Below are 24907 nucleotides of genomic sequence, written 5' to 3' on the forward strand. Positions count from 1 at the left end.
GCCTTTCATGGAGTTTTGCAGGCGTGGCTAAATATAATTATTCTATCCACATTCACTGGATAGGAGCAATCGCCTGCTCCGATTGGCTACTCTACTACTAGCCTATCAGCTCATATATTGCAAGTAGAGAAAAACAAAAAGTGGCGGAGCATGTTCCTGAATCAACAGAGGATTAAATAAAAACTCTACTCAAAAACACCCCCCCAAAAAAAAGGAATATTAAAAAAAAAAAAAAAAAAAAAAAAAAAAGTCTTTGATGGTAAGAATGTATATATTTTTTTTATTTGTCCAAGAATCACATTTTTCACAAATTGCTCCTGTCATTTTGCCGGTTTGTTTACATTCTAAGCAGAAATGATTTGTCACACATTTTATACAAAAGTTTCTATTTATCAAATTTGCAAAAAAAAAAAAATGCTCCATTTCTCAAAATCCAGTAAATGTGTATAGAATAAAACAGTTATTCCACTCAATCTTGTTGGACATGGCTTATAGCCAACTCGATGCTACGTGCCTCGTCAGCTATCAGCTCATGTACGACTCGATTTCGTGGAATAACTTAAATAATCCGTCCCGCAAACGTACTTGTTATTTAGCCATGGTCTAAAGATTAGAGACGCAGCTTTGTGAAAAAAAAAAGGTTGCTAGTTTGATTCCCTGGAGCAGCAGGAATGGCTGAAGTGCCCTTGAGCAAGGAACCTAACCCCCAACTGCTCCCCAGGCTGCTCTGTGTGTTGTACGTCGCTCTGGACAAGAGCATCTGCTAAATGCCTGGAATGTAATACATTTCCGGCTGATTGACGGTTCTCAAAATCTGCAGCAATACGAAGAAAATCTGAAATGTTTGCAAATCTGATATGAATCATCCGTTTGGTTTGGTCGATGGAAACAGATTGATAAATGAGGTCCAAATGAAGGAGTCAGTGGAAATATGAGCCTCAGAGAAATAAGGCACTAAGTAATAAAAATACAATTTTGTGCATTTATTATTATTATTTTAAATGTTACAATATGATTCCTGGAACATCGCAAGTCAAAATGTCGTTTGCTTTCGCCTGTCCTATCTGCCTGTGAAACTGTCCTTGCTTGTGTGTTTTCCAGCAGTGCATATTTGGCCCCAGAGTCGCACTTTTAATACTTGGCATGTAGTTAAAAATGGCTACAGGCAACGGAATCGATACGGATTTGGACAGATTAAGCTCCTGTAAAGCACTCAGTCCATTAAACACATCTGGACTCAGAGTTTTGAGATGGAAGTTGTTTGAAAGGTCCAGGACTTGGAGATTCTTCAAGCCTCTGAAGCTGTTCGGATGGATGACTAACAGTTCGGAGAGGCCACTGAGAGAGAGATAGACGAGATCCGTCAGCTCCTCGAAGGCTCCTTCGTCAATGCTGCAGATAAGATTTCCATCCAGGCTCAAATACTGCAAGGGAATTCCTGCAAGACTGGGCACTGTCTTGAGCTGATTGCCCGCCAGTGTCAGGCTCTTGATGTACGGCGCGTGGACGTGAGGGTTCCTCGAAACTGTGCTGAGAAGGTTGTTCGAAAGATCTATGCTGATAGGGGTTTCCTGGCCTCGTGTGATGAATATATTTAGGTCAAATTCACGAAATCTGTTATCGCTGAGATCCACCTCGGTTAAAGGGAGACCGGAGAAGCATCCACCACTGAGGTTCTCCAGAACGTTCTGGCTGAGATCCAAGGTCTCCAGATAGCGTAGTTTGTGAAAGGCCTTGGGGCTCACTCGTGAGATGAGGTTCTTGCTAAGATCCAAGCTGACCAGAGTCGTGTATCCAGGTCCTGACAGCATGGAGTCCGTGATGTAGCTGATGGAGTTGTGGGACAGGTCCAAGTGGGATGTGTCTAGAGGAATGGGGATGGGAGTGGCGCCCGGTCCGAGCCCACTGCAGTCCACTTTGGTGAGGCTGAAGCTGTCAAACAAGCCATAGCTCTCCACCTCGCAGTGGCACTTCGGGTGGCAGTTCTTCACCCCTCCTGCCAGAACCAGGGTGAGTAAAGATAAGACGAGATACAGGAAGGCCACCATGACGCTCTGTGAAGAAAGCACATCAAAAGTGATGATAATCAATCAGTGCATGATAATGGTGTACGCAATCTGGGTATTCTTGGGACTCCCTAAAGTGAATGATGCATGAAATGGAATGACAGCTAGTGATTTGAACAATAAATGGTCCCTTGTCATTCAGATTCTTATAAATGGAATAACGATTGAAATGTAGGTGGAATGACGTGCTTTCAGCTCATGAAATGGAATGACATTGTTTCTAAGTGGAATGACATCACTGATAACCTAAAAGTATGTCATTCCACTTAGAAACAATGTCATTCCATTTCATGAGCTGAAAGCATGTCATTCCACCTACATTTCAATCGTTATTCCATTTGTAAGAATCTGAATGACAAGGGACCATTTATTGTTTAAATTTACTCCCTGTCATTCGTCATTCCATTTCATGCGTCATTCACTTTAGGGAGTCCTGTATTTTTAGAGCATTTTGTAGGTGTGGCTGGGGGAAAAAAAAAAAAATGCTTGAAGAAATAAAACAGTGGCAGCACATTACATCATACATTACATTAAAATGCTTAGAAAAAAATGAAAGCTTTTGTATAAAATTGGACTTTCACATCCAATCAGTCTCTTGTTTTTAAGAATAATCATTCAGGGATGTTTTACAATCAGGGTACGCAAGCTAAAAATCACATTTAACACTTATCTTCAATATCAAAAGGCTTGACTAAATAAACTTGGTTGTTTATTGTAGCCCTGTGATAGCTCTATTTACCATGCAAAAAAAAAAAAAAATTGATTACCACGTTATTTTTGGTGAATGCATGGCAACATGTCATATTAGCAAAATTACTCGTGTCATTTAGAAAAAGTGCTTTTTTGACCACAGGTAGCTCCAAAAGGGATGCACTTAAATCATTCTTTATACCATAAAACAAATATTTGGTTCCATATCATTGGAAACATAGTTAAGTTTTAATGTTGAATGCCAGTAAGTTTTCAGACTATTTTGATCAAATTAGTATGTAATTGTGTCAAAAAAAAAAAAGTCCTCTCCGAGACAGCTCATTTTTCAATATAAAATAACTTATCTAAAATGATTATTTTCATCCTAAAATGTGGTCAAGATATTGGGACATAAATATTAGAGACAACTAACACAAAGCTTACAGCCTTATATTTAAAGGACATGGGACATGAAACATAAAAGCACGCTATATCAGTTTCTTTCCATTAAAAATATGAATTAATTGCATCAACAAATACAAAATCATCTATTAAATTCAGCAAAATCGTTATATTCGTGATGATTATATGGCATTTCTGCTCGAGCTCCGATATGCGTATTTTACAACCGGAAGAGCCGCTGTCACGTGATCATACGTCACAAAAACTTTCGGGCACAGCACAAGCGGGTAGATGAATGGAGAAGTGAATGACAAGAAAATTGTTTTTATAGTCTTTAACGTACATTGGACATCATGGTGTACTGTGCTGCTTATGGTTGGAATAATTCCAATGGGAAATGCCCTGGAGCAAGTTTTTTTTTGCTTTCCCCAAGGACCCGAAGCTGAGGAAAGTGTGGGCTCACTACTGCCGTAGAAAAAACTTTGCACCTACTGTACTGTTTCCCACAAACAGTGTTCGGACCATTTCACTGAGGATTCTTTCAACATTAATACTCAGGTACTGAGCGATATTAATTGCCAAGCCAAATTTAAGAGGCCGTATAGCCGGGTTCATGGAGGCAGTGATCGCGCCATAATATACAGGGCCTAACATTCCTACAACTGTAGAGACAGTCAAGAAATCCTGTAACATTAATGGAAATTTAAATAAATGTTATGTTGGTAAGTTTGTTTAACTTTTCTTAATTTTCATCTCTTTCGCCAAATGGCGTAGTGTTGTTGGCTGTGTGATGGCGTTTCGCCATTTTGAATGTTTTCATCTCGGACTCTGGAAGCATTGTATCTCAATCAATCTCGAAAAATATCAGCAAAAAAAAAAAAAAAAACTAGCTTGCAACGGACTTTAGCTAGATCTATGATGAACTTTCGATGTATGATACAAAAATAATACTTCTTTCAACAGATCATTAGCCTTTGAGCAGAATTGTTTTTAACTTACCAGGAAGTGTTATCGAGCCGACCGCTTTCAGTTTCATGGGGATTGAATGAACTCTCACTCTCAGAATCATCTGACCAGTCAGAGTAAAGACAAGATCCATGTTCATGTGAATTTCCAGCTATCGGTTCGAATTGATAGGGTCTAACTTCACATCTCTGTGAAACATCGGGAATGTCACTGTCGATGGTGTCCATTTCGGTAACCTGTTTACATTAGATTCCCAAGCGCTGGCTCCTTGGAAAGTTTTTGTGACGTCACGGGTCACGTGACCACCTAGCTAATTAACGAATCATTGTTTTACGCTGATGTATAAAAAAAGTTGAATAATGTGATGATTTTCACATTTTTGACACCCTGCAGTGATTTGGATGGCATTTATGTCCTTTATACATAATTATACCCAGAAAAAAATCCATGTCCCATATCCTTTAAAAGCACTATGGAAGTAGTGGATTCTGAATTGTCAAAAAAAAAAAAAAAAAAAAAAAGTCCTCTCCGAGAATCACTTCATTTGTTTCTCCCAGCCCTGCTTAAAGCTAGACTTCATCTTCTTTATCTTATAGCAAATTACACAAAACTACCATACACACACGTCAAAAAATTACCTGGAACCTGTTCTTTAACTCGTCCTTCACTTAAAAACTGGTACAAGAACCAGTTTGAATCAATTTGAATTTTGGACCCCAGTGACACAAACTTTGTACCCTGATTGTAAAACAACCCTTCAGTCAGCTTGGTAACAGTACGAAGGTATTGATCACAATATTGACATTATATTAGCATCAGCCAGCTCGACTTTTGTATTCATGACAATTTAAATGAATTATGGTCACTGATTCCCCCCCATTCATGTCAATAAGCTGTTTCATGAAACCGGTTTCATAAAATACATACTACGATTTTCCCACACAAACCGAAAGCAGCTCCTGTCCCAACATGACACGTGAGGAGGCAAAAGCCAAATGTTCCCCCCCAAAAAAACAACAAAAAAAACCCCACAACACCAGAAAAATCTATCATCTTGCAGCTATCCAACAGAAAACACAACTACAAATGATTAAAAAGCATGATGCATCATTCAATAGATAATAAATACAAAAAACAAACAAAAAAGCCCTAATAATTTTATTAAAATTGCTTTGGTTATAAGTGGAACAAAATGCAAAACAGTGACATGCTGTTATTGGAAAATAATCAACTTTGTGGCAGTAACAAACTCCACTTCACTTGTTGGTTAATTTCCAAAGTACATGTTTATTATTATTACTACTACTACTACAACGACTGAAAGTTTGTGAACCCTTTAGAATTTTCTATATATTTCTGCACAAGTCCTAAAAGTAGATAAAGAGAACCCAGTTAAACAAATGAGACAAAAATATTATACTTGGTCATTTATTTATTGAGGAAAATGATCCAAGATTACACATCTGTGAGTGGCAAAAGTATACGAACCTCTAGGATTAGCCGTTAATTTGAAAGTGAAATTAGTGTCAGCGGTTTTCAATCTGGGTCACAATCTGTACGCAGCCGGCCGGATGGTTTTCTATTGCAATCGTATGGCCACTTCAGGTAGCCCCGTATGCATTCGTTTAATGGTCTTCTGCATGTTAAATAGTTACAAAATTAGAATAAAGCGAATACTTTACGATTTATTTGGTGTATACTGATGAAGTTGGGTTTTTTTGGCCAAGGGAAGGGCGGCAGGCCAAAATTATAACGTGGCAGTGCACCACATTAAAAGCACCCATGGAGAACACTTAATCCTTACGAACCAGCAAGCCGTAAGATCCTATAAGGCAACACTCAGGACAAACTGCAATTTTTCTAATTCAAGCATCTCGTATTGAACAAAAATGTGAAACAAAAAGTCTGCTCAAATCCTCTGCAGTACTTAAATGTTTAAAGCACATACCTCTCAGGTTGTGCGATTGTCTTGAACTGCTTTCTGCATCACGTGAGATGTTTGCTAACAAACTTGCCAAGGGTGTGTTGTGTTGTTTTGGTGATGTAAAGCCCATAGATGTTTGGGGGGGAGGCTTATGGCATAACAGTGAAAGAAAGATACCACACCCATTTTTGTCTTGAAAAACAGGTGAAACATACCTGTGCTCTGCTCAAAGTATTACATGGTTATTTACACGCTAATGACAGTGAGACCAATAAGATGAGCATCGCAGTTACAATACATGTTTATTCCTTTCTTTGACGCCACATGCCCTGTACCAGAACGACCACGACATTTATTACAGTGCGACTCTGCTGGGTGCCTGGTGGACAGAGTTACCATCCAATATCAGACATTAAAACTAATCAATATCAATCCGCAGTCATTTTAGATGATCTACGACAAAGGAAAGATGCTCATAATCGTTACTGAACTGTATGATAATGTTTACACAAGTGTGCACAGCAGAGTAAGAAATAGTTCAGGTTATTTATTAAAAACACCCCCCCCAATAAAATATTTGCAAATAACCCCACAGTTTTTAAAAAGCAAATTAAAAATAAGCGCTGGATAAAAACCCATCTATCTTACGTAAATGAAAGATACAAGTTTCGTTGTCTGGTGCTCAAGTGATACATTGCCTTGCTACAGATGTAGTTTGTATGTACGGCCGTTGAACGGTCGTAAAAGCCATCAAAAATCACATCGATGCATTACCATATTCTCTTAAGTATGGAGCTTTGCGCATTACCAGGGTTTTTCGTATTATCCTACTAGAACATCAGACATTTTACACTATTGCATCATATTTAAACTTCGTACACGTCACATGACTTCGATCGAATCTGGAAAGAGATAATGCAGGAGCTAAAATTTCCAGCCACAAAAGGCTAATCGTTTTGGAACGGCATGAAACAATGCCAGCTAGTTAACTAATACGTTATGCTACCTGTCAGTTTCTAATCTACATTAAGCTCCAGTTCTTGATCTCGATTCTGATTGGTCAGAAGGCATTGATTAGTTTTCTCTAACAGCACCGACAGTAATTCAGTTCAGTAGCAAGACAAAATACAAGCTAATTTTAATGTACGTGTTCGAATGCATTGTTTCTATAGCAACAACTCATTTGCGGGGACTTGTATCGTCTACGAAAAAAAAAAGTCAACGAATTAAAAATGTCTTTTGTTGAAACAAACCGTCTAATCATTGATATGGTGTGTGTATGATAGAAGATTCAGTTAGGATACATTTATGGAAGGAGTCTCCAATTTCAGCTTTTTGTAAACGTGAAAGTTTTTGCCAAATCCAGCTTATTGACAGAGGGGGAGAAAAAAAACAAACAAACTGGTGAAGGAACAACTATTTGTAGCAGCTAGAAGATGAATGAGAAAAGGAAATAATGCGTTTCATGGATGTTCCATAATGGTAAATGGAAATATAAATGGTTAAAAAGCACTGCTCAATAAATGAAAAATTGTACTTGCTTAGAAAAGTGGTACAAGTGGAATAAAGCACTTAAAATGTGCTGTTTTTGGAAAGTAATTCACATTGAGGTGGGAAAAGTAATTAAGCTCCATGGTGAGACGCATCACACCACCCCATCTCTGATTCTTTTCCTCGAACTGTTTGCCTCCCCCAAAAAGTGTTTTATTCCACACGTAATAGATTTTCATGCGTCAAAAAAAACAAACAAAACACCTTTTTAGGCTCTCGAGACTCTATAAAAAGTCTATAGCGCCAGCTCATTCTCAGTCAACACCTTTCTCTAGTCACTTATCCACTTGCGAAGTCCCTGCCCCCGCCGCCAAATGGCCGCCACTTTGTTTTCGCACTCATGCTGATTCCTGATCGAGTGTGTGGAAAAGGTTGTTCTTCTCAGCGCTGGCTTTGTTGTTTTAGCGACTTCACCCTTTTGCTCCTGGCCTCATTCATGTGAGACCAAACGGATATCCAAGTGCTCCCAAGATAAACGTTTCTCCTTAAGCCTCAGTCTACGTTCTCTTCCTTTGGAGATTAAGAGCCTTCACCGCAAACCCCATGAATCCTTCTAATAAGCCCTTTTCCTGAACAAATACGATTTTCAAGACACCCAACTAGAGCCTTTGTTGATCTTAAATCTGGTGTCTGAGAATCAGCAGAACAGAAGGAACCGGATCAGACACTTGGGCTTCTATTGGCAGCAAACATCTGGTTCTTTCATGGGAATCATAACCTCTTCAGGTGTTCGCTCCCAACAAGCCTCATCCTTCAACTGGAACGTCAATGCATTTAAAGAATAAATACCGTCATCAGACTGGTTACACAGTTCGACCATGTGTATTTTCCTCTTAGAATTACGAAGCAGGAAATTATCTTTGGCCTTCCTCTGAACTTTCCCTTTCATCCTGTTGCACAAGACTTTAGTGAGGCTGTTAGCGTTTTCTCTTACAAAACGGGTGTTTAAACTGAAGTAAACTCATCTTGTATTGCTCATTTCACTCTACGTTGTGACGGTTTACAGCTATATAGCTCATTACAAAACAAAATCAGATATCTGAAGACAAAAATCAGCTCACTAGCAACGAAACATCTTGCCTGTTTTGTCCAAAGTTCTTTTCCTGCCAAAATTAAAAACCGGAAAGAGATGCATAAGCATCGTGCGTATCAGAATGAGCTGAAAACTTCCTGTTTCTGCAACTTGTTGGAAAGGACTAATGACAGAAATCCTGACACTTTCAATTTAGCGTGTACCAGATTGATGAGCGTCAACAACAAAGTATATGGAGCCAGAACGTGTCGACGTTTCACTGAAGGTGGGAGGGAACACGTGTGGTCCATCACTCCCATTGGTAATCACTCCATTACTTCTCTTTCGCATAAAACCTGCATATACAGACTGCTCACTACTTATAATACGTTACATTTATGACATACCCAGAGTAACCTGGGGAGCAGTCGGGGGTCAGGTGCCTTACTCAAGTGCACTTCAGCCGTTCCTTCTGGTCCAGGGAAACAACCCAGCGACCTTTTGGTCCCAAAGCTGCTTCTCTAACCTTCAAGGCCATGGCTTCCCCCATGTGTCCATGTGAAGCAGATGGTACTGTGGGGGAACTCTAGAAAAACAGCTAGTGATTTTACTGCCGGTAATATAACTGTGTGCAATCCTCAGTATAGATGACTTGCAACCACGTGATCAAAATGTGCAACGTCATGAGCGTCCACCATGATGGTGGATATGCAAAGCAACTAGGATGGCAGCTGCTGAAAGCGTGTCTGTAAACAATGCTGAATTTTCTCAGCATTACCACGATTCGAACGAAGAGTCAATACAAAGTAGACAGATGTGTGCTTTTTGACCCATGCTATTTAAAAAAGTCAGACTTGTCTGAAGATAAGACGCTTCTACCGACTATCGAGTACCCAGATATCATGTTCTATCTGATTTGGCTGCTGAAGAATCAAGTCCAACCTCGGATGAAACATAGCCCATGTTCTGAGTGGGTGCCCAGTCTGGATTGTTTCTATCATATAATTTCGCTGGCGCTCCTAGAAGCAAAATGGTAATACACGTGTTAAAATTATAACAACGACCGAGTGAACCATGACAAGAGAGAACGCTCATTTTATAGCAAAATTCTACCAACACGAAATAAAATTCTTCCATGATATTATTGAGAAAGTTTTTGAATCTCACCGGAGATAAAATGATTACTGCAAACACACGCTGTTTTGGTTTTAGCCTCAGTTAGATCAGCCCTGCTCATCATCTCTCCGTACTAAGCCTCAGAGTTTCCTCGCCCTCTTTCCAAATCACAGATGGAATTCTAAAAAAATAAAAATAAAATAATCGGAACGTGCCACGGTCACGAGTACTGTTATGACCACAACCATATACAGCACAAAGCTATGGCAGAGCTAAAAGAACGTTTAAAGCAGTGGAAAAACAGAGTTGCGCACATGTGATTATGTTTTGTATGGAATTTCGCTTGACCCTGCATTTGTATCTCCACCAACATGGCTGACATCCGGGTTTCTGTTTTGCTTTGACGTCACTTGCAAGTCAAGGATTGTGGCTATACCGTGTAAGCTCCGCCTCTTAAAAAAATTAATTAGTTATGAAGAAATGGTCAAGTGTAGTACGGTAGATGGAGTCAAAATGAGCCACATATTTACACCATTTCATCAGATTTTAACATTATCATATCTGCTTTCGAAGTATCATCTTATCTTGTTCTGTCTTGGAGCCTTGATCATGTAGAACAGGAAATAGTTTCCCAGGAATGTTGCCAAGATGACTGCCAAGGAGATATGAAGGACACGGACTCTTAGCATATTCAGTTTGTACTGGAAAGTCGGGGTTTCCCAGTCAAAAACGTCAACTTGAAACCCCCCGCCCCCCTCCGAAGTCGGATGAACCTCACCAACCCTGTCTTCAAAATCCAAGATGGCTGTTTCAGTCATATTTGAGTGTCATTAAAATCAATCAATCAATCATACACACAGCACTGTTCAACATGTGTGGACATGATGCTACAGTGTCTGCATGTGCGAAATATAAACACCCTGTATATTCTATCCACATTCACTGGATATAAGAAATTGCATGCTCTGATTGGTTACTCTACGACTAGGATATCAGCTCGTGTAGATAGTTTTCACATGACGTCACAGAGTCGGGGATTCCCTAGTGGCGGCCATCTTGCGGGTCAAGCTTACCGTACCGGTGACTGAGCACACATTGTAACGCGCGAGTACAAAGTCTTCAAAAGAACCCAAGCAGGCTATTTAAAGCTAGCAATGGTACACACCTGTTGTATTCACGGCTGTCGTAATAGGTCAGATGATGACGTCAAGCAGAGCTTTTATGGAATTCCCACTGTACGGGAGCACGAAGGCGAGCAAACAGAAACTCAGCATACAAAGGAGAAATCTATGGCTTGCGAGAATCAACCGCAAGGATTATCAGCCTTCCAAACACAGCAAAGTCTGCTACGATCATTTTATAAGTGGTAAGTTGTTTAAATAAACAAATCAATTGTGTTCAAGTTTGTTTTTGGAAACCAAAACATCATGTGAACAATCTCTGGAGAATGCCTAACTGGAACCGCTGAGTGTACGTTTACATTGTAATGTACACTTAATATCACTCGTTTGTCACGTTTCTATTTGAAAGTTGTCACTTCACTCATGCAAGGGTCATTTTTGAAAAACATTTTAGGTCTATTCTGTATGATTTGATTTGTGTTTGGGATGCAAACAGCGCGCCTTTTGGCGGATGCTGCCTGAATCGCGCAGATCCGATTTTTTTTTTTGGGGGGGGGGGGGGGGCGGGCGTTGGAGTGTCTGATTATAATTTCAAAGTCAATTCTGTATTAAAATTACTAAATAAGCAAATCCGTTACAGTCCATGAAACAGGAAGTATAAGGATGAGAAAAAAAAAACAGTTTAAATCGGAAAGCTGCGCACGTTTGCACAGCCCGAGCGGTGTGCAGGACTGCGCAAATGTGCGCAGCTTCCCGATTTAAACTGTTTTCTTCTCATCCTTATACTTCCTGTTTCATGGACTGTAACGGATTTGCTTACTTAGTAATTTTAATACAGAATTTACTTTGAAATTATAATCAGACACTCCAACGCCCCCCCTAAAAAAAAAGAAAAAAATCGGATCTGCGCGATTCAGCCGTGAAAAAGGCGGCATCCGACAAAAGGCGCGCTGTAGAATATATAAAGTTGTATACATCAGACAGCCTTTAAAGTTTGATGAAGTCAGTTTCAGGCTTTGGCAGTTTCAGGCTTTAGCAGCCCTGCATAGTCACTTGAAAATGCAATTTTGTCCACTTCGTAGGGGTCAAGTCCCCCCAATCAAGGCCAGTTTGGCTGCATACTGTTGTCGTGAGATGTCGTCTAATGTATCTATATACTTCTGTTTGCTTGATTTTGCCGACATTGATCTTTATTTTAGAAAACTGACTATATAACTTCATAAATTCGTCCAAGATAACGTAGCCGGTAATGGGATGGTCTGTTTTGTTTGCCCCACAAGATGGCGGCTGGAGGGCGCTCCCCGGAATGCCGTGATGTCAGTGAAAACCATCTATACCGTGAGTAGAGAAAAACAAAATGGTGGAGCGTGTTGCTGAACCAGCCAAGGATTTAAAAAAAAAAAAAAAAAAAAAAAAAAAAAAAAAGGGGGGGGGGGGGGGGGGGGGACAAAACAAAGGCAACAAAATATTTGGAAAAAAAAAGTATTTGATGGTAAGAACGTATCTTTTGAAAAAAAATTAAGAATTATTGCATTTTTCACAAATTGCTCCTGTAATTTCGCCGGTATGTTTACATTCCAAGCAGAAATGATTGTCGGCCATTTTGTATAAAGATTTATTGATTGAATTTGTAAAAAGTAAAAAAAAAAAAAAAATTGGTTTCTCAAAATCCAGTGAACGTGGATAGAATAAAAAACAGTTATTCCACTCAATCTCGGTGCTACATGCTTCGTCAGCTATCAGCTCATATACGTACGACTCGATTTTGTGGAATAACTGTTAAAGAACGCCACAATCAACTCGTACTGCCAACAATGGTGAACTTGGATAGAACCCTGCTAACTGCTGGTACTGGTTTCCCGACTCGCTGTAGGTCGACCTGGGTGCGAGGTCATTCCCAGCTCTGACTTCCGAAGTAAAAGGAATGCAGCACTGATGAACGTTTCCACGATCAACGCCCACTTTTACTGATTTCCATCTTTGTCGCGTCACAGGTCACATTGCTCCTGTCATTTTAGTAAACAGTTAAAGGGGAACTCAAGTCATTTTTAAACTTGCTTTATTTCTTAATTAACGTATTGTTCAATTACGTTTTTGGTTTTAGTAAGCTTATATCGTGACTCGTATTGGCAACTAACTGCAATTAAATATTATACTTATCGGCCTATTCGGTTTTTAGCCATGTTGAATTTAGTTCGTTTGGTCCACGGCAGGCGTCGCTTATCCGCGCGATCTTCACGAGACTTCGAAACGTGAAGCATCAGCCAGGCATCACTGCCGCCATTTTGAAAACTGTTTTCCAAATGAAATATTGCACAAAAATGAGTTTAAATGACGATTACTGCCTACTTTTTTCAAACTTTCCTGATTGCTATCAAAACAAAAACTTCCAGCTTGATTACATCAGCATTCGAAAGAGGGCGCGCGCGTCTTGACTAACCCAATGTCCGAAATCACTCTGTATTCACTGTATAGAGCACTACACAGTGAGGACGCCATTTTGTAGTGCTGTCCGAAACCTTAGTGAGGATTATTTACACCCTATATAGTGCACTCAAAGTATCCCACAATGCATTACAAAGTAGTGTACAACCGATGGTCACTAACCAAAGCAATATATCCCATCATGCATTGTGGTCACACTGAAATCAAAAGTCTCAAATTTGATTTAATAAAAGGCAGAGGCAAAGAAGAAAGTATTCAGTAAAAAGTAAAAGGGCCTGAAGCAAAAAAAGTTTGGGCACCCTGCATGGTTAGTACCTAGTAACACCCCCTTTGGCAAGTATCACAGCTTGTAAACACTTTGTAGCCAGCTAATAATCTTTCAGTTCTTACCTGCGGGATTTTCACACATTCGTCCTTGCAAAAGGCTTCCAGTTCTACAAGTTTCTTGGGCTGTCTTGCATGCACTGCTCTTTTGAGATCTATCCACAGATTTTCAAATGATGTTTAGGTCAGGGGACTGTGAGGGCCCGGGCAAAACCTTCAGCTCGTGCCTCTTGAGGTATTCCATTGTAGAGTTTGAGGTGCATTTTGGATCATCGTCTTATTGTAGGACCCATCCTCTTTTTAACTTCAACTTTTTTACAAAAATGGTGTGATGTTTGCTTCCAGAATTTGCTGGTATTTATTCGAATCCATGCTTCCCTCAACCAATGAAATGTGCCCTGTGCCACTGGCTGCAACACAACCCCAAAGCATCATCGATCCACACCCATGCTTCAGAGTTGGAGAGATGTTCTTTTCCTGGAATCTGGCAACCTTTCTCCAAACATACCTTTGCACATTGTGGCCAAAGAGTTCTATTTTGATTTCATCAGTCCACAGGACTCGTTTCCAAAATGCATCAGGCTTATTTAGATGTTCATTTGCAAACTTCAGACGCTGAATTTTGTGGCTAGGACGCAGGAACGGTTTTCTTCTGATGACTCTCCCATGAAGGTCATATTTGTTCAGGTGTCGCTGCATAGTAGAACAGTGCACCACCACTCCAGGGTCTGCTAAATCTTTCTGAAGGTCTTTTGCAGTCAAACAGGGGTTTTTATTTGCCTTTCTAGCAATCCAACGAGCAGTTCTTTCAGAAAGTTTTCTGCATCTTCCAGACCTCACCTTGATCTCCACTGTTTCTGTTAACTGCCATTTCTTAACATTACAATCTGAGGAAGCAGCTACCTGAAAACACTTCGCTACGTTCTTGTAGCCTTCTCCTGCTTTGTGAGCATCAATTATTTTATTATTCAGAATGCGACGGAGTTGCTTAGAGGAGCCCATGGCTGTTGATTTTAGGGACAAGTTTGAGGAGTCAGAATTTATACAGCTTTGAAATCTGCATCATCTGACCTTTCCTAACGAAGAATGTGAACAAGCCACAGCTCAATAAGCTAATTAAGGTCTGGAACCTTGGTAAAAGTTACCTGAGAACTCAAATGTATCGGGGTGCCCAAACTTTCACATGGTGTTCCTTTTCTTTTTTCACTCTCCAATTGTACAAAACAAAAATACACAAATCTTGCAGAAAACGCTGAAAAGAAACTTGTCTTTACCTTTATACCTTTTGGTGATCAGTTCATCTTCTGCTCACTTAACTATTCACAGTAACAGACAGACATTTTCAGCAAGGGTGCCCAAACTTTTGCATGCCACTGTATATAGTCCTCTATAGAGTAATTCCCTATATAGGGAGTAGTGCACGAGTGAGTGATTTCGGACACAGGGTTGGTCACTTTGATTTCCGCTGTACATTTTACTTCAGTCCTACGATGTCTCGCACAGGTCTCGACGAATCTCGTTTACGGCTGTTGCTTTGCCATATGGACTGATGCATTACAGAGCATATTTCAAACACTCAGAACTTGCTATCGCAGTGACAAAATAGCAATCAAAAATGCATTCCTATATTTAATAAAATGAAATAGAATTTTGATTAAAAAAAATGCCTTCAGTTCTCCTTTAAATTTCACAGACCTGCTCACCAACTCCACTCCAGTGTGCAGTATCAGGTATGAGGAAGCACATGATCCACAGCACTATGCAAAATATATTCGCACGACTCGCTGCACACGGTCAGGACAGCTGCTCTCATCAGGTTTGATTAACACACAGATAATCCAGTAAAGTTAAAAGTCCTTTTAATATAGATCAGTTTAGCTGAGCTTCAAACTCTCCAGTGATCCCAGAGTTGCAAAAAACTAAAACTTTACTTCTGTAATCTCTGTATAAGCTTCACGGCACATGAAACAGACGGATACGGATCGCTACAGTTCAATGCAGACTTGCATACTGAGTTTTGAAATGAATAAATAAAAAAAATGAAGCCGAGATATGGGTGTTTCCTGCAATAAGGCAACAGAAAACCCGAACGCAAGAAGACAAAATGTGTCATGATGGAAAAAAAAAAAAAGCAATGTGTAATAGGCATGTTTGGGAGGGAAACAAAAACACACAGATGTGGGGGAAGGATTAGTGCAACTTGAGATTCTCTCAATGCTGCTGAGAGAAAAAAAAACACTCCGAGCAAGTTTGAGACACGAATAGATGAAGGACCGGAGGAGTCACAAAACGAAGCAAAGACGACAACTTCTGGACTGATTTGATTATTTGAGCTGCTTGTCAAAATCTGTCATTTATAAGACAGCTAAAAATATACCAAGTAACTTTAAAAACGCACAATGGAATTCAACACGATATCACTTTAGATCCATGCATATATTTGAAATTTATGATATTGTATGTAATACACACACATCTTGAAACATCGATAAAGGACATTTATTGTCAAACTCGAGAATTAATTCACAATAAAAAAATTCAAAGTGACAGTTGGTCCATGTTCGGACCGTCATGCTGGAGATTCTGGGTCTGTGTCGTCCAGGGGTCTCAGCAGCAGTGACTGAGGGCGTCAGGAATCTGTCACGGAGGTGAGCTAGCCTGATGTGCTGATCCTGAACTGGCGTCGTGACTCGAGGCTGACCAGGGCATGGACGATCCCTGGTGCTCCCTGTCTGTCTGTAACGCTGACTCAAACGGGAAATGGTCGAATGATGAACACCGAAGTGCCGGGCGACCTCCGTCTGTGTACTTCCGGCACGCAACATCCCGATGGCCTGTTCACGTTGATTTTGGCTTAGGCGTGGCATCTTCAATAATGACAATTTTCCCATCATTTCCCCCGGGTATTTATAGGCAAGATTGTGTGTGTGTGTGTGTGTGTGTGTGTGTGTGTGTGTGTGTGTACAGTGTATGCAAAATTTGTTTGAAAATTAAAGCCTGTCCATGTCATTGACTACCCGAGTCATATTGTACGTTATTGAGTACAACTCCCTTAAATTCTGATTTGAGCACAGATTTGGAACTTATTCGGGCGGAACGACGTTATTTTTCCATTGTGATATATTTCTTTTCTTCTTGAGATAAACTCAGCACGAATTCAGCAAGTTTTATCAATGTGCGTTTTTAAAGTTACTTAGTGTAGTAATTAAAAGTAGACGGCCTTTTGATTTCATAAAACCGGTGACACTTACACTACCGTTCAAAAGTTTGGGTTTTTTAAAAGAAAAGCACTGTTCTTTTCAATGAAGATCACTTTAAACTAATCAGAAATACATTCTATACATTGCTAATGTGGTAAATGACTATTCTAGCTAAATTCTACTAATGCTGTGTTCACACTTATACCGGTACGAAAGTGGTATAACTGTATCGATACAAAGTATACCGGTACAGTTTAGTGCATCTGTCCACACTAGCGAGAAATGTTTGCGGTTTTCTTTCACGGTAGTTGAAATGCGCGTGCACGAAACGTTTCCGTGGTTACAGAGTAACTTCCTTCCGAGAATATATGGCGGATGAAACAACGTGTGTGTGTGTTTTTTGTTGTCCGTGTACAGTCTGTATTTCTGGTGGTCATTTATTCAGTTGAATCATATAAAACGTGCGAGGCAGTTGAGAAAGAAACAGAAAACGAATCTCCGTTCTTCACCATTTTATTCAGCGAAGACATCGATTGAGGTGTGCAACTTTGCGCATTATATCTGTATCGATACAGAGCCACTTCATCTGTCCACACTACAGCGAAGCGCTACAGGACCGATACTGTACCGGTACGAAACCCATACATTTGTGGGTTTCGTACCGATACAGTTATATCGTTACAGTACCGGTATAGTTGCTAGAGTGGGTGACCGGTGTTGCGGTACAAAAGTAGTTTCGTATCAGTACAAAATCCCGAGTGTGGACAGGGTATAAATGTCTGGTTTTTGGTGCAATATCTCCATAGGTGTATAGAGGCCCATTTCCAGCAACTCTCACTCCAGTGTTCTAATGGTACAATGTGTTTGCTCATTGCCTCAGAAGGCTAATGGATGATTAGAAAACCCTTGTACAATCATGTTAGCACAGCTGAAAACAGTTGAGCTCTTTAGAGAAGCTATAAAAACCTTCCTTTGAGCAGATTGAGTTTCTGGAGCATCACATTTGTGGGGTCGATTAAATGCTCAAAATGGCCAGAAAAATGTCTTGACTATATTTTCTATTCATTTTACAACTTATGGTGGGAAATAAAAGTGTGACTTTTCATGGAAAACACAAAATTGTCTGGGTGACCCCAAACTTTTGAACGGTAGTGTAGTTCCTTCTGAAATGTGGTCATTGTGATGTTTATTTCTGTAATATCTCACAAAATATCAGGCCATTCTGTGGCTGGGAAGTTATTTAATTTGAAGGGATTAAAGCAAATAATGTGCATGAAATCACTCGCTTTGCGCAGTAAAGCGGACAGAGGAAGTCCGTGTGCGCATCTACAGGTTTACTTTTGACCGTGCGCTGACAGTTCCATCATTCGGTCACTAAACGAACAGCTGATCACACAGAGGTGTTCGCTGACCGCCGATATTTATTATTATTAGTTTGGTCCTGCGTTGTTTCCTTTCCTTTGTATATAACATAACGTCTTTTCTTCTCACTTTCCGTTACTGTAGTTGGTCTTTCACGTTTCATCCACACACTCACGTCCTCCATTTTTTTCCTCCCATAATGTCTTGCGCGAACAGGGAAAGCCCACCACGTGATGCATGACGTAGCATATTGAATTGGGTCATGGTGAAATAGGGAGGGGAAAAATAAAAAAAAAATAATTAGGGCCAACTTCCTGTGAGCCAACCCAATTCTTCTTTCCAGTTCCTTATCTGATGCTCCAGGTTCAGTGCAAAATATAACAGCTTGTGGGTTACATTTTCAATCGGTTTATTCTTGATACTGCTTGGATACTCATCCTTGAAATTGAGAAAAAAAAAAATCATAGTTTTAGTTTTGTCGATGCTAATGACTAAATCAAATCTTTGTAGATGATCACACAATACACCTGCAGCTTTGTGCAGGAGTTCTTTGGTTTCTGCGATCACTGCTACACAGACAGTCCACGCCGGCTAAAAAATAACCTGCCTTTCAATGTTCAAGCGATTTATAATCTACGCTATGGAATCAATTTTGTGCCAAAATGTTCATACAATACTTTTGAGATATCAAACAATCAAAATACAAAAGAAAAAAGTAAATTTTTTTAGACTGGCAAACAAATTCATGTAATCGTGCAAAATATCAGTCCATTACTCTTCCGAAACCTTTTATTTTTGTTCCGCGTCTTTCTCAGTTTTGTTTGACGTAATTTATTTTGGTTGCGATTCCAGCTTTCTCGTTTGCGCTCCGACTTTTTGCTTGCAGTTTTGGCACAAACGTCACGTGTGGGCGGGCTGTCCAGGAATGCATTCCCATTGGGTAACTTGTGTTTGACTGACAGCTACGCTCAGCCATTCCCTACTCGGATTCTGGCAGATTGTTTGACGAGTGAGCGATCCATTGACGGTAAACGAGGATCGAGTGGACTTCAGTGGCGACTATGATATTGAATTAATTCAACAAAGTGTAAATTCAATATCATAGTCGCCACTGAAGTCCACTCGATCCTTGTTTACCGTCAATGGATCGGTCACTCGTCAAACAGTCTGCCAGAATCCGAGTAGGGAATGGCTGAGCGTAGCTGTCAGTCAAACACAAGTTACCCAATGGGAATGCATTCCTGGACAGCCCACCCACACGTCAAGTTTGTGCCAAAACTGCAAGCAAAAAGTCAGGGAGCGCAAACGAGAAAGCTGGAATCGCAACCAAAATAAATTACAAACAAAACTGAGAAAGACGCGGAACAAAAATAAAAGGTTTCTGAAGAGTAATAGACTGATATTTTGCATGATTACACGAATAATTTGTTTGCCAGTCTAAAAAAAAAAAAAAGTCACTTTTTTTTGTATTTTGATTTGTTGTTTTTGTTTGATATTTCAAAAGTATTGTATGAACATTTTGGCACAAAATTGATTCCATACTACGCTGCCCATAATTTACTGCAAATCCAATTATTCCACCACAAAACTGTCTTCGATTCGAGTCTCGCATGACTGAAAGTGACGCCATATTTGTTAATCGATTCTCACGCTCTGATTGGCTGAGCTGGACCAATGGTAGGCTATTTAAACAAAGTTGACATGAATATTGTGTGCTCTGATCCAAAGACTAAAGTAAAGTATTAGCACGTTTTATTGTACAACAAGCAAAATTTAAAACATAAATAAATGTGTGTAAATTCAATTTTGTTTTCCTCAATTTATTAGATTACTAGCAGGTTACCTGGTGTTGCAAAATTCTGGGTTGCTCCCAGACTTCCATGTCAAAATATGGTGAAGATCCATCAAGAACTGGTGATGTTAACCCAAGACAAACAAAAATCCAAACATCCACCACCCAGGGGCCCACCGGGAACCCCCTGCAGCTCAAATATGGAATTTCTGAGTTCTGCCAAACTGTGGCTGTCTCCTGTATCTACGTGCCAGGTTTAGTGAAGATCTGTCAAGAGCTTGTGTTGATAAATGTAATGTGAAAGGCATTGAGGGAGGGGGTGGCTGGATGTTGTGCCCCCCAGGGACCTCCTTAGGGCCCGTACATGAATTTTGTTTACATTTACAAAACTCCAAGTCATCCTCAGACCTACTTGCCAAACTTGGTGAAAATCCATCGAGAAATGGCGATGTTCGTTCAAGACAAAACAAACAAAGCCGCTTATTATATAGATAGGGTATGAATAAGTAAACTTAAAGAAAATAATTACAAGATTCATCATTCTCCATCTAAGAACTTACTTTCATATGCAGAAGTGACCCAGAGTGCCTCCGTTCCCATGGAGAAGTCTGGTCCCTTAGCTAAGGCTTCATACTTGTGCAAAGAACTAAATGTGTGCAAATATTTATTGTACAATTTTAATTTCAGCATAACACACCCGAAGCACAGAGTACATTACACAAGCGCCAAATATGCTCACTATGTAGTCATGTTACAGAGCCAGGCAGCGCACTACAGAGGGGAACTGAAAAAGCCAAGCGCATGTGCGCGCACACACACCTGGAGGGAAATTTGACATTCTGCAAAGTATTAGTATTATTCTGCAAGAGAGAGTAATTTATTAGCCGAGAGTGCACCTGAAGGCATGCAAATTTCAAAATTTGCCACTGCAAAGTCCACCGATTTTTTTTAACCAGCTACTTCAGACTTTCTGGAGAACCCTGGTTACCCCTTTTACACCAACAGGGACTGGGTTACGTTCTGGTTCTCACACCAAACTGAACTGTTTGGAGCATTTCGACCAAAAATAAAATCAGTGCAGAACCTGAAAAGTCCCAGTTGGAACCAAAATATCACTGGGTTTTCCAGCATGAACCACAATGACATCAGGGAGTGTGTCATGAGTCTGAGAGGAAGCAGAGCGCAGCAATGGAGAACACAATCGAAAAAAGATACATCTTCAGAAAAAAAAAAAAAAGGGACTGAAAACACCACATCTATAACAACAGAATAAAAACGTGCAGGTAATTAATGTGCACCACCATCTTGCAACTACTAGACTGGTACCAAAATTAAAAAAAAAAAAGTGCTTATTTAAGGAGTTAAAGGCATTTTTGAGACAAAGTCGGCAAACAGTCTTATTTTGTCAATTTGGGTGTGCCGAATTCAAATCTGCAATATGCCGAGCTCTATCTGACCTCTGTTGACCTCTAGAGGTCATTGAACTTTGGGCCTGTAAACGTCTCAGCTGAACCCAGTTTCTCAGCTTTCTAAGGAATGAAATGTACTAAAATGATTAATGAAGTTAGCAGATGGCCTTGTTTGTTAAATGTTTGGGTGCTGAATTCATTTTTCATTTATAAAACGACATAGGACCTCTGATAACCTCAAGGTCATTAAACTTGGCCTATGGAGCACTTGCATGTGACGTCACAGCCGATCCAGATTGTGACAGACGCCATCTTGTCGGTCAAACGCCATATTCCGCCTTCTACTTCTGGTTCTACTTCTGCCTTTTCTTCTGGAAAAACCTCATCTCATTCATCTCATTATCTCTAGCTGCTTTATCCTGTTCTACAGGGTCGCAGGCAAGCTGGAGCCTATCCCAGCTGACTACGGGTGAAAGGCGGGGTACACCCTGGACAAGTCGCCAGGTCATCACAGGGCTGACACATAGACACAGACAACCATTCACACTCACATTCACACCTACAGTCAATTTAGAGTCACCAGTTAACCTAACCTGCATGTCTTTGGACTGTGGGGGAAACCGGAGCACCCGGAGGAAACCCACGCGGACACGGGGAGAACATGCAAACTCCGCACAGAAAGGCCCTCGCCGGCCCCGGGGCTCGAACCCAGGACCTTCTTGCTGTGAGGCGACAGCGCTAACCACTACCCCACCGTGCCACCCCTGGAAAAACCTACTATATACAATTCTACTACAACGGCTGCGGCTACAAGCTCTCCCTACCTGTGCACGTTTATGTTTTTTGTGTGCATTTTTGCGTGTTGTTCGTCTGTACCGGACTTCAATATCCACTACAACCATATGGACTTACTAGACATTGGTTTCCAGAAGAAAATGACGGTTTGTAGTGATTTCCATCGCATGCACAACATTCCGGACGAGATAGCGAGACCAGCAGGGTCTCCGTGGATTGTTATCGGAAGCAAAGCGAAGGAGGCGGCGCCGGGAGCGGAAGCAAAAGCGAGGCTGCAGGCAGAGCCGGCCTGTTGACTAAGCTCAGAAAACAGCCACTCAAACCTCCACTGCCAAGCCTCTACCTCTCCAACGCCAGATCCATGTAAACAAGACGGACGATTTGGAATTGCAGCTGGAATTACCTTATTCTATAATCGGCTGGTCAGTGCTATACTCAATACTTAAGTGACTTACCCATCCAATGAGGATTCTTGTTTACAAGATGCCACATCTGAGTCGCTGACAAATCCTGAATTTCTGTAAAGATAACTGTCCAGAAATTTATAAGCACGCAGTGCTTCACCACTGAACAGCGAGGGAAAGTTAATGAGGTAATTATACACGTCTGGGTATTCCACCTCTGGCAGTTCAAAATCCGGTCGTGAAAACTCCGTCCAGTAAGCCATAAGGGTCATAAATCTGTAGATCGTTTATTTTAGACATATATCTAGTTATCTGTTCATTAGAAAAATGAGCCGTGTAGTCCGTCGGTTGAAATTGATCCATTCTGTACACGAGTGCAGCAGTATTCAGCGGTGTTTTTGACTGACAAGATGGCGGTTGTGTACTTTCCGGTCACGTGACTGCAAGATCTCTATAGGCCTATGCATTTAACGGCATTTTTAAACTGACTTTACTCCCCCAAAAAGAATATGAACAGACAAAAAACAAATAGAAAGGAACAAATACAACATTAAATGCCAGTCCATGTGACTTACTTTTCACAATGAGAATGCCTAGGCGATCACCTTACATAACATTGCATTTCATTTAGCGGTTATTGTTTATACAAAGCTACTGAAAAAAGGACATTCAGCAGCATACAAAATGTGGGGGCATACAGATTAATCAGGGTTAGTGTGTGTGTGTGTATATATATATATATATATATATATATATATATATATATATATATATATATATATATATGAGAGTTTTTTTGTTTGTTTTTTGTAAAGGCTTTACCCCATTTAAAACAAAAAACAAACAAAGAAAACTCTCATATATACTAACCCTGATTAACCTGTATACCCCCCACATTTTGTATGCTGCTGAATCTGTCCTTTTTTCAGTAGCTTTGTATAAACAATAACCGCTAAATGTAATGCAATGTTATGTAAGGTGATCGCCGAGGCATTCTCATTGTGAAAAGTAAGTCACATGTACATGGACTGGCATTTAATGTTGTATTTGTTCCTTTCTATTTGTTTTTTGTCTGTTCATATTCTTTTTGGGGGAGTAAAGTCAGTTTAAAAATGCCATTAAATGCATAGGCCTACAGGCCAAGTTTAATGACCTTGAGGTTATCAGAGGTCATATGTCGTTTTACAAATGAAAAATGAATTCAGCACCCAAACATTTAACAAACAAGGCCATTTGCTAACTTCATTAATCATTTTAGTACGTTTCATTCCTTAGAAAGCTGAGAAACTGGGTTCAGCTGAGACGTTTACAGGCCCAAAGTTCAATGACCTCTAGAGGTCAACAGAGGTCAGATAGAGCTCGGCATATTGCCGATTTGAATTCGGCACACCCAAATTGACAAAATAAGACTGTTTGCCGACTTTGTCTCAAAAATGCCTTTGGGTGTCACAATTCTGGATTTTGGTACCAGTCTATACTGTTTTCTCCTTTTGTGAATCATGTAACATCCTCAGGTCATGATTACAACAGTTCCGTGCAAAACTGATGAAAACATGGGCTGGTTCACTAGCTGGCACCAAGGTTCAAACGATCCTGAATGGAACCGGTTCAAGAACCCGATCAATTATGTTGGTCAAAAAGGTGTAACAAATGTTCTGCTAGACCTTCTTGCTCCCACTGTGAACCACCACCAACAATGCAATCAAATAAATACACATCACTTCAAACCTTTCATTTCAAAGTGTGAGGGCACATTTTTAAAGCCTGGAAGTAAAGAGACTTGTTCGAGGCTGGTTGAAAAGGGGTACGAGTCTGTTCCCAGAGGTGGACAAAGTACCCAACTTACTGAAGTCAAAGTACAGATCTCACTGGTCAAATGTTACTCCGATACAAGTGAAAGTTGTCCAGTCAAATTTTTACTTAAAAGTACTGAAGTGCTTGCTTTTAAAAATAATTAAGTACATTTTCTGTCAACGCATTGTTGTATTATTGCCACAGCGCTGACAAAACCTAATGTTACCAAAGACAGAAATGCGAATTCACAAAATGAACGCATGCTGTGCATCATGGTGGTTTAACGTTAAGCTAGCTAGTCAGTGAAACTCCACCTGACATGCTAGCAAACCCTTCAAACTTGAAATCATATTGGGTTGCTAATGCTACTAGAAAAAAAGATTTCTACATTGTTTAATTGGCAAGATTATGCTAAAACATTTCTGAAAGGACTTCAGTAAGTTAGTCTTTTTAGTGTAACTCCATTTTTACATGCTAACTAACAGTGTCCAAGTTAACTAGCTATGTGTTAACATTCGCTGTGGACAAGGCTAC

The 24907-nt window shown here is 40.2% G+C and overlaps 1 protein-coding gene across 5 annotated transcripts in view; it reads right to left on the reverse strand.

The window, feature by feature from the left end:
• Nucleotides 1-231: 231 nt before the first annotated feature.
• Nucleotides 232-24907, reverse strand: part of tsku (tsukushi small leucine rich proteoglycan homolog (Xenopus laevis)) — a 46979-nt gene continuing 22303 nt past the window's right edge. For 2 of the 5 annotated variants that reach the window (XM_060897751.1, XM_060897749.1), the window contains exon 2: nucleotides 232-2054. In XM_060897751.1, the coding sequence (XP_060753734.1) occupies nucleotides 1005-2054 (1050 nt within the window). In that variant the 3' untranslated portion in view covers nucleotides 232-1004. Of the gene's footprint in view, nucleotides 2055-9778; nucleotides 9909-15312; nucleotides 15682-24907 lie in introns of those variants that run through there. The other 3 variants (XM_060897753.1, XM_060897752.1, XM_060897750.1) reach the window with 3 other exon arrangements.

This window comes from Neoarius graeffei, chromosome 17, assembly GCF_027579695.1.
Source record: "Neoarius graeffei isolate fNeoGra1 chromosome 17, fNeoGra1.pri, whole genome shotgun sequence".
In the NCBI taxonomy this organism is placed as follows: domain Eukaryota; kingdom Metazoa; phylum Chordata; class Actinopteri; order Siluriformes; family Ariidae; genus Neoarius; species Neoarius graeffei.